At 39.9% G+C, this 11,196-nt stretch overlaps 1 protein-coding gene across 1 annotated transcript in view; it reads left to right on the forward strand.

Annotated features, from left to right (window-relative positions):
• IRAG2 (inositol 1,4,5-triphosphate receptor associated 2) overlaps positions 1–11,196 on the forward strand; it is a 106,569-nt gene that overhangs the window by 19,320 nt on the left and 76,053 nt on the right. Inside the window, exons 8-13 of the mRNA XM_077953749.1 lie at positions 543–593; positions 4,098–4,175; positions 7,225–7,281; positions 9,117–9,176; positions 9,283–9,347; positions 10,851–10,950. Of these exons, the coding sequence (XP_077809875.1) occupies positions 543–593; positions 4,098–4,175; positions 7,225–7,281; positions 9,117–9,176; positions 9,283–9,347; positions 10,851–10,950 (411 nt within the window). The remainder of the gene's footprint in view (positions 1–542; positions 594–4,097; positions 4,176–7,224; positions 7,282–9,116; positions 9,177–9,282; positions 9,348–10,850; positions 10,951–11,196) is intronic.

Here is an 11,196-nt window from a genome sequence, read left to right on the forward strand (position 1 = left end):
CCTACCTGTGAAATTTACTGTTAACATTTTGGCAAATAACCTTGCCCTGAAATATATTGATTTTTTTTTTTTTTTTTTCTGATGGTTCTGAATTTGAGGCTGTTAATTATAAAACAATTTTGATGCTCATATGTTGTGATGATGTTGAATCTGAGAATATCCACAGCTTCAAATAGAATGCTAGAGCTCTGTGATTTCAAGGTGCTGTTTAAATAGCTGAGTTTACCACTACCTGTCATAAATGAAGTAGCAGGGAAAGAAGGCAGGTTGCAGGTTGTTACTTTTTGTTTCTTTTGCCCTTTCCTCCCTAACAACCATAGTTACAAAGAGTCCAGGAGGAGAACGACTTCACTTAGATCCCCAAGAACCTGTTAGCCAAGGCTTAACCCCACATTGAAAATATTTTCAGAATAGGCTCATTTGTGATAGGTGAATGCCACATTTAAAGTTGGTAAAGAACGTCAGTAGCCTTGGAGGTAAATATGTGGTATTTTCATAAACATCTTAAATACGTTTTAATTATTTTTCTCACAATGAATTAGGAGACAGAAAACCGGGCTCTGATTCTTAAGATTCGGATTCTACAGGAAGAGGTATGTCAGAATTGTTAAACACTGGCATACACAAACATGCAAATCATATCATTGTGATTTATGGCTGTGGGTTAAATAAAAATCATGTAAATGGTCAGGCTCTATAGGCCAGAGAGCAGGTTGACTTGTCAAATTACAAGTGAGGAGGAGTGGATGGGATTTTCACGTCTGAACAGAGGAACTGTTACTTTTGCAATTATTCTTGGAAGAAATGGGATTTAAGAAATTCAAATTTAAGATGAAATACAATGAACCCATCTAAAAAATATCCAAATGAAGAAGGAAAATATGGATGTTATCTAATGATTTTCCTTTTTTTTTTTTTTTTTTGAGACGGAGTCTAGCTCTGTCGCCCAGGCTGGAGTGCAGTGGCCGGATCTCAGCTCACTGCAAGCTCCACCTCCCGGGTTCATGCCATTCTCCTGCCTCAGCCTCCCGAGTAGCTGGGACTACAGGCGCCCGCCACCTCGCCCGGCTAGTTTTTTGTATTTTTTAGTAGAGACGGGGTTTCACTGTGTTAGCCAGGATGGTCTCGAACTCCTGACCTCGTGATCCGCCCATCTTGGCCTCCCAAAGTGCTGGGATTACAGGCTTGAGCCACCGCGCCCGGCCAATGATTTTCCATTTAATTCCATTGAACAAAGTGGCAAAAGTCTTTAAGTCTAAGATTCAAATCTTAAATTCACTGAAAAAAGGACCTTGGAAAGACCATTTACCTTTTCTGGGCTAACAGTACCTATGCCATGGAATTATTTTCGAGATTAACTAAGATAATTCATGTGAAGCCATCTGGTAAACCAGAATGTACCTTATAAGTATTAGGAAATATTAGTACAATCTCAAAGAAAAAGAGTATAATTTTTTTAAAGCAACAAAATTGAAGCATTGGAAGAACAGGGAACAAGCTACTAGTAAGTTACTATTTTGCAGGGAAAATTCCTTTTCTAATAGATACTATTTGAATATCAAGTAGTATGCCAGTTTAAAAATTTTGCTTTTATATAAGGCTATCAGAAGTATTTATGAAGCTGTGCTGCACAATCTGGAGAGTTATTCAAAATGTGGGCCAGGTGGGTATTTTAAAATTTTATAATGGATTGGAAAGGAACAACTAAAGATTGGAAAGAAAGCCTACATTAGATTCAGAGCTGGTATAGCCACAAGGCCAGGCTTTTGTGAAACTAGTGCTTTACAGTTAAATTTCTGATGTAAGATATTTTTCTCCTCCTATTTAAATGATTCTCCTCTTGTTTAAATGAGTGACAAGTATCAAAGAATTGTACCAAACCAGTTCAGAATTGAGATAGAAGGAAGACTGAAAGCCCTTCATCATGAAATAGCATTACAATTATTGACTTACATTAGAAAATGAATATAAATGTTGTCACTAGCTAAGATTCCTTTGGGAGGTAAAAATCTGATGCATTGTGAAGAGTAACATCACAATGGTTTGGGTAGTGATTCACTTTTATTCATTCATTCATTTCGTTCATTCAACACATATTCATTGGAAGACCTTAGAGCTATTGTAAGTGCTGAGTATATGTGCTTAGCAAAATAGCTCATGTGGAACTAGTGTGTTAGATGGTAATAAGAGCTATGGAGAAAGGAAAAGCAGAAAACAGAATTAAGGCAGAGAGGAGTGCAGTTTAAACTAGGGTGGTTAGGAAAAGCAGCCTTATGAAGCTAATCCTTTGATTCAAAACTGGGAAAGGAGGTTTATCTGTAAAAGAACCTTCCAGGCAGAAGAAATAGCTCAAAATCGTGAGGCTGCAGCCTGCCTGCTATTGTGGAGGGACAGTGAGGCCAGAGTGCCTGGAGCAAAGTGAACAAGTAGCAAGAGACGCAGGCCAAGAGCTGGAGGGTCCAGACACAAGGGGCTTACACAGGCATCCTAAGGATTCTGGCTTTAAAAAAACAAACAAAAAAACACACACACTTGAGTGAGATGGGAGCCATTGAAGTGTTTCGAGAAAAGGAGTAGTGTGATCTAATTCCATTTTAACAAGACAACTCTGGCTGCAGGGTTTAGAATCCCATTGTAGTGGGGCAAGAGGAAAAGCAGGAAGACCAATTAGGAGGCCTTTGAAATGATCCAGTCAAATGCTGATGGGGGCTTGGACTGAGCAGTTGCAGTGGAGGTGGACAGAAGTGTTTGGATCAGGAAATGCTTTGTAATATATCCAAAGTTATTTATTACGTTTTCAGTTAAGAAGGAAATTTTCTTCTGGTTGTTTCTAGCGTCTCAGTGAAATACAAAGCAAAATCATCAGCTGAGAGTGAGGATGTTGGAGGGGGTATTGGAAATTTGAGGAAAGAGAAGGAATGAAATGAGCTGGGGGTTGGAAAATTTTTTGTAAAGGGCCTGATTATAAATATTTTTAGGGGCCGGGCGCGGTGGCTCACGCCTGTAATCCCAGCACTTTGGGAGGCCGAGGCGGGCGGATCACAAGGTCAGGAGATCGAGACCACGGTGAAACCGCGTCTCTACTAAAAATACAAAAAATTAGCCGGGCGCGGTTAGTCCCAGCTACTCGGGAGGCTGAGGCAGGAGAATGGCGTGAACCCGGGAGGCGGAGCTTGCAGTGAGCCGAGATCGCGCCACTGCACTCCAGCCTGGGCGACAGAGCGAGACTCCGTCTCAAAAAAAAATATATATATATATTTTTAGGCTTTGGTAGCCACAAAAATCACCTTTGCGTCAACTACTTAACCTCTGTCTTTGTATTGTGAAAGCAGTCATAGACAGTATGTACCCAAATGGGCACAGCTGTGCTCCGATAAAACCTTATTTACAAAAACAGGTGTAGATTTGGCCTTTAGGCCTTCAGGGTTGGAGATTTGGCCTTTAGGGGTGAAGTGAGGGGGCTGGGCATAGTTTGCCACCCCCTGATTTAGGTCAAAGGCAGTATAGGTATACCAGGATGATATGATATGATCACCAGTAAACACTGAGGTTAAAGACCATGAATTAAACGTGTGACCTGTCTGTTCATGCTTTCTTTAAGCATGTTCTTCTGAAAGGGTGCTGGAGTGGGTGGTAAGCTAATTTAGGTAAATGCTAAGAAGCAGGAGTTAGGCAGGGAATGGCCTAATGGCATTTGGAAGAGAATGATTATAATGATTGCCCAGGGAAGAACTGAAGCTAAATAAAGAGGGGTCTGAGTTCATGGGAAGGTTGAAGGATAATGAAAAGGTGGTTGGATCAATGGATTGCAAGTTCCAGGGGGGATTGAAGGTTTGTGGGTATAGAGGAAGTAATCTGGAAAGGCAAGAGGTGGTTGTTGAAGAGCGGGATGCTTGCAACTAAGGTAATGGAGGGGCTGCAGTGACTGGTAATAACAAGTTTGAATTTATGACTATGGGAGTAGCAGCTGAGGTTGAATGGAAGATAAAAAGGCAATACTGAGAGTGATGAAATACCACCTCCTAAAAGAGACTTTGATTGTCCTCATGTTTTATTTTTCTTGGTGCTAAATCCAAGAATACTGTCTTTTACGTTAGAATATCAAGAACATCATGGATATAGACAGACTGGAAAAGAAGATTGAAGACTTGTCTAAAACTGAGACAGAGCACCAAGTAAGCACTTCCCAAATACTGGTAAAATATTTTTTTTCTGTCAAACCAATATGATTTTATGAAAATGTCTATGCCTCATTGACAAACTAAGCTTTGGTTATAAATTCTGAAACTTGTCTACAAAATATTTGAGTTATATAAAAGCTAGTTTCCTTTTCCTTTTTTTTTTTTGGCAACTGCTTTACTGATATGTAATTCACATGCCTTAAATTTCATCAACTTAAAGTATACAAGTCAGTGTATTTTAGTACATTCACAGAGTTGTGCAACCATCACCAAAATCAAGTTTAAAACATTTTCGTCACCCCGAAAGAAATCCCTTTAACAGGAACCAACCCCCATCCACCATCCTCACCCCAACCCTAAGCAGCCACTAATCTATTGTGTGTTTCTATAGATTTGTCTATTCTGGACATTTTATATAAATGAAATAATATAATATGTTGCCTTTTGTGTGTGGTTGATTTCACTTAGCATAATGTTTTTAAGGTTCATCCATGTTGTAGCATGTATTACTACCTCTTTTTATGGCTGGATAATATTCTATATGGATATATCACATTTTGTTTGTCCACTCATCAGGTGATGGACGTTCAGGCTGTTTTCACTTTCTGGCTATTATGAATCATCTGCTATAAACATTTGTATGCAAATTTCTATGTGTACATATGTCTTGATTTCTCTTGGATATATACCTAGGAGTGAAATTACTGGGTCACTTGATGTTTCTATGTTTGTTTATTTATTTATTTATTGAGACAGAGTTTTGCTCTTGTTGCCTAGGCTGGAGTGCAATGGTGCGATTTCAGCTCACTGCAACCTCTGCCTCCAGGTTCAAGGGATCCTCTTGCCTCAGCCTCCTGAGTAGCTGGGATTACAGGCGTGCACCACCATGCTCAGCTAATTTTTGTATTTTTGGTAAAGATGGGATTTCACCATGTTGGCCAGGCTGTTCTCAAACTCCTGACCTCAAGTGATCTGCCCACCTCGGCCTCCCAAAGTGCTGGGATTACAGGGGTGGAACACTGTACCCGGCCTTGTTTCTATGTTTAAACTTTTAAGGAACTGCCAGGCTGTGTTCAAAGTGGCTGCACCATTTTACATTCCACCAGCAGTGCATGAGGGCTCAAATTTCTCTACATTCTTGCCCAAATTTCTTGTCTTTTAATATTATATGGCAATTTTTAATTTAATTGTATCTGATTTTATGAATTTCAGGAAATACTTCAGATATTGTACCTTCTTTTTATTTTATTTTTTTGTAGTTTACCAACCTCAACCTGAGATATTGTACCTTCTTAATGCTAAAAATGAGGAGAGATGGGAAAAATTTATCCCTAATTAAATTAAGAAATTATACCTTACAAAAATATTTTTTGTCTAGATAGTGTCTAAAAAGTCTATATTTCATACATATTTTTGTTATCTGTCATACATTTTCATCAGGAAACAGATGACAATGACTAGTCAATTCATGAATTTGTGTCATTCTTATTGTCATCTCTAATGGCTTATTTGAGAAATATTTTGTTGTTGTATGTGTCTGAAATGATGATACAGTTAAATTTCATATCTATATGTAGAGTTTTCCAGTTTCCTAGCAGAAACTAACATTTCATGTGTGTGTTTACATATATATATATATATATATATATATATATAAAAAACAACAGTTATAATTTAAACATCAATTTTTAAAAAAATTAACAAATAATTAGTTAATTATGAATTTAAAGACAGGATCTCTGTCCCCTGGGTGGTAGTGCAGTGGTATTATCATTGTTCACTGCCGCCTTGAACTCCTGGGTTCAAGTGATCTTCCCATCTCAAACTTCCAAGTAGCTGGGAGTGCAGATGCACACCACCATGCCCATTTAATTTATTTTTAAATTTTTTGTGTAGATGAAGTCTTGCTATACAGACTGATCTTGAACTCCTTCCCTCACATGATCCTCCTACTTTGGCCTCCCAAAGCACTAGGATTATAGCTGTAAGCCATCATGCCCAGCCTTCTTAGACATTAAAATTAATTCTACACTAGGAGTGGCTGTCTTTGCAAAACACAACTGTGATAAACTAGTGGAAAGAGCCAGAAGACACGGGTTCAGATCCTGTCTTTTGTACTTAAAAATTTTATAACCTCAAGCAAGCTTTAAGTCTAAATTTTCACATCTACTAAATGGATGTGATGTTTGTACCTATCCCACAGGCTTGTTATAAACTCAGATGATGATGTGATTATATCCAGTGTATAAGATTATGGTGATGATTCTGCTTCTGACCATGATGATTATTTTTCCAGGTTCTCAATTCGGTCAATATACGTTTTATTCATTCTATAATATGTAGCAGCATATGCCAACAAGCTTGCTTTTGATTTGAATAAATTGATATATCCTTTATATTCACTTAGCTAAAAGAAATCTTAAGCATTTTTAAACTACGTTGTTTTTTTTTTTTTAATTTAAATTTTAGTTTTAGAGATGAGAGTCTTGCTCTGTCACCTGGGCTGAAGTGCAGTGGTGTAATTATAGCTCACTGCACCTTCAAACTCTTGGGCTCAAACCACCCTACAGCCTCAGCCTCCCAAGTGCCTGAGACTACAGGCATGTGCCACCACGCCAGGCTACATTGTTTTTAAAAAGGGAAGAGTCTTCTATGTGTCCTCATGGAATCTCTATGTTCATATTCTATCTAGACTTTTTATTTTCACCAAAAAAGTGAAGATTCTGAACATTCCCTTACTATGTTAAGTGTGGAATGGTGGGAAGGGCACTTGGCTGGAGCTGGAGACTTGCATTCCAGGCTCAGCTCTGCCATTGACAGTGTGTGACATTGGGTGGGTGAGTTTCTGGGTAGTGTGGAGCTTTGGTTTCCTCATTGGTAAAGTGAGTTGGCCTGTAGAGTTGGATGTGAAAGTTCTTTGTAAAGTGAAAAATACATGCGTGTTAGAGGTGCTTCAGAAACACTTTACTGGAATGATTTTATGGCACTGTCCTTTCACCAAAGCAGTGTCCCAACAGCCTTCCCTAAATCCGTCTCTTTTCAGATGCAGTTACACACATATGAGAACACTTTGCTTAATAAAGATACAAGTTTGCAGAAGGTTGGTATTGTTCCTTACCACAAAGGCCCATGGAATTGGCTAGCTCTCTCTAAATCTGATTCTTTTCTTTTTTTGACGGAATCTTGCTCTGTTGCCCAGTCTGGAGTGCAGTGGCGTGATCTCAGCTCACTGCAACCTCCACCTCCCAGATTCAAGCGATTCTCCTGCCTCAGCCTCCTGAGTAGCTGGGATTACAGGTGTTTTGCCACCACGCCAGCTAATTTTTGCATTTTTAGTAGAGACGGGGTTTCCCCATGTTGGCTAGACTGGTCTTGAACTCCTGACCTCAGGTGATCCACCTGTGTCAGTCTCCCAAAGTGCTGGGATTATAGGTGTGAGCCACTGTGCCCAGCCTAAAAAATCGGATTCTAATATGATATCACGAGACTTTCCTTTATAGTACTTTATAAAAATAAGTTTGAACTTCTCTTCTGTAAATTCTGGTGGTGTTCATCCACATATGTGACAAATATTAGTGTGCCAGTCTACCAGTCACTGGCTAGATACTGGTGATGTTGTTTTAATTTCTAACAACATAAATGAGTCTGCAGCCATTCATTTAAGGGTGGAAGAAGAATATATACCCAAATGATTTGAAACCTAATTTGATTGATTGATTAGATAGACATGTAGATAGATATCATTCTATTCTTGCATCCTGTGATTGTAGCCAAGGATACTGGCTACAAAGGTGCTGGTTACAGTGACTAAGAGACACAGGAAGGAACGCAGCCTAATCTTCTACAATAATCTTTCACAGTCCAAGACAGGGAAGTGAAGAAAGCATGATATTTGCCACTCATCTTTTCCCTGCACATTTTGAAGTTTCAAAAGAAACATGCAGGGCTGTGGACTTTGACTGGGATACTGAATATTGTCCTAACTTGATGTCTTCATTGTGCGTGTTCTCTGGGTAATGATATTGCGATAGTAGTGGCTACTCAGTTTCTCCCTAACTCTGGTCTTCCCACCATTCTGCACTCCTGCTCAGGGTTCATCAGGCATTGATTGATCATCTCCCATGTGCCAGCCACCATGCTAGCCACGGGATAAAATTAGAGATCGGGTACTTACTACCTGTACCTTTTGGTCTTGTAGAACAAAACAATGATTTTAAGGAGGTATCATTAGAACTGGAAAAAATCAGATGCCTTAATTTCATCGGTCACTTGCAAGATTGATTTTTCTTTAACACATCATGATGATAAATATAATTTCGATTTGGGCTTCAGAATCACCTTTTAGAGTTTGATTCCACTGGATCGGACAAACACAGATTATATTGACACTAGTTACATATTGCTGCCTTTTTGTCCGTGTGTGTGTGTGTGTGTGTGTGTGTGTGTCTGTGTGTTTTTGTTTTTGTTTTTGTTTGTGACGATGTTTCGCTCTTGTTGCCCAGGCTGGAGTGCAGTGGCGTGATCTCAGCTCACCGCAACCTCCACCTCCTGGGTTCAAGTGATTCTCCTGCCTCAGCCTCCCGAGTAGCTAGGATTACAGGCGTGTGCCGCCACACCTGGCTAATTTTGTATTTTTAGCAAAGACGGGATTTCCCCATGTTGGTCAGGCTGGTCTGGACCTCCCGACCTCAGGTGATCTGCCTGCCTCGGCCTTCCAAATTGTTGGGATTACAGTCGTGAGCCACTGCACCCAGCCATCCTTGTGTGTTTTTAATCACAAACACTGACTGGTTCAGTTTTCCAATAGTGAGACTTGTAGAATCGCATGATGATTGGGCATTTACAATTCTTCTGTGGCTCACATCGATAGTCTAATAAATATGATTTGGTGGACCCATTACTTTTTTGCTATTATTTCTCTCTTCTACTTTTCAGAAAGGCTTATATATAGAAGAACTTAAATCAACCATCATAGAATATGGAAGCATTATAGAGGTATACCTGTTGTTATTAATAATCTCACAGCTTGCAAGGTAGGCTTGTTAAATGTAAATTCCCCACTAGAGTAACATGTACAGCCTAATGTTGTGTGCAATTCCAGAATTTACGAGGGGATAAAAATAAACTGGCTCATGAGTTACAGCACTTGCAACAGGAACTCATCACGTAAGTAGAGGGCAACCCTTGCCGGCCTCCTCTCTTGTTCCTCTACCCTACATTATTGGCAAATTGAGCTTTGTATGTGCCACATTCTTTTCTTCTATACCTTTGTGTGTGACATTTTCTCTCTTTTTCTCCATGAGAACTTCTTTATGAGTTTCCTATGACCCCATCCTCCCTGATTGTCTTAGACAGCTGAGGTTGCTACGACAAAATACCATAGAATGTGTGGCTTCAGTAATACTCGTTTATTTCTTACAGTTTTGGAGGCTGGAACTCCAAAGATCAGGGTGCCAGCAGGGTTGAGTTCTAGTGAGGGCCCCGTACAAGGTTGCAGATTGCTGACTTATCCTTGTACAAGCATGCAGGAAAGGCAGCTAGCTAACTCTTTGGCTTCTTCTTATAATGATACTAATCCCATTCATGAGGGTTCCACCCTCATAACTTAATTACCTTCCAAGGGTTCCATTTCCAAATACCATCACATTGGGGTTAGGAATTCAATATATGAAATTTGGGGGGCACATAAACATTCAGTCCATTGTGTTGACTTTCCCTTGCTTGCTTTTGCCTTACCCTGGAAGTAAGTAACCCTTTTTTTCTTTCTTTCTTCCTTTTTTTTTTTGGAGGTGGAGTCTTGCTCTGTCACCCAGGCTGGAGTGCAGTGGTGCGATCTTGGCCTGCTGCAACTTCCGCCTCCTGAGTTCAAGCAATTCTCCTGCCTCAGCCCCCCAAGTAGCTGGGACTACAGGCATGTGCCACCATGCCCAACTAATTTTTGTATTTTTAGTAGAGATGGGGTTTCACCATGTTGGCTAGGCTGGTCTCGAACTCCTGACCTTGTGATCTGCCTGCCTCGGCCTCTCAAAGTGCTGGGATTACAGGTGTGAGCCAAGGTGCCTGGCCTAAGTAATTTGTTTTGAATGTAAGCATGGCACCTTGTTCTCACCTCTCTCCTAACACACATCATTCTGTATGATAATCATTTGTTTCTGAATGTGAGTAATATGCTAGTCCGGGATCCATAGGAGTCACTCAGATAACAAAAATGAGTAAAGCTAATGGAATATGCACACACCTACATTATGCAAATGGCAAAGGAGATAAGTGCATTACCCACATAAAGGTAGAGGGGGCTACTCTGTTTAGCTTCAACTAATTGTGACATCAAAATTCTATGGACCTAGTCTGGCCATATCTTCTGATTTTGGAAGAAAAGCCAGAAATCCAGATTTTTAAGTGGCATTTTCTGATTTTTAACTGTTGGCACCAATTCTTTTTAAAAAATGTGGCCTGGTTTATGACCTCGTAGACTCACTGATCTGTGCAGCTCCTGGAGGATAGAGACGATTTCTGACCACTCTCCCTATTCCCAAGCACATTATACAATCCTTGGCACACATGGGTGCTGACTGATTGTTTGGTGATAAATGGACCCTATATTCTGTTGACTTCAAATGTAATGTTGGAGACACACCTAACTAGACTATTGTGTTTGTTTTTTTCAAGAAATGGGATCCAGTTGAATGTTAATGGAGAGTGTAACAGTATCATCTCTGAAGGAGAAAAATCTTTACTTTATGAACTCACTCTTGCTCAGTCTGCAGAGGTAGGTCATTATAAGAAGATGGAAAGTTTTGAAAGATAACTACTCCATGTGATAGCTTATGATGAAACGAAGGTTCACAGCTTGCCGAAAACTGCCAGGGACACTGAGAGAATGTACTGATAGTTCTTAGAATCCAAGTCTAAAATTTCTTAGCTTGGGGAGAAAGGACCATTTTCAAGTTACGGCCGAAAGCTACAGCAAGGTTCAAGGTTTGTGGAAGTGTGCATTCAGGGACTTTGGGACTTT

This window comes from Macaca mulatta, chromosome 11, assembly GCF_049350105.2.
Source record: "Macaca mulatta isolate MMU2019108-1 chromosome 11, T2T-MMU8v2.0, whole genome shotgun sequence".
Lineage (NCBI taxonomy): Eukaryota > Metazoa > Chordata > Mammalia > Primates > Cercopithecidae > Macaca > Macaca mulatta.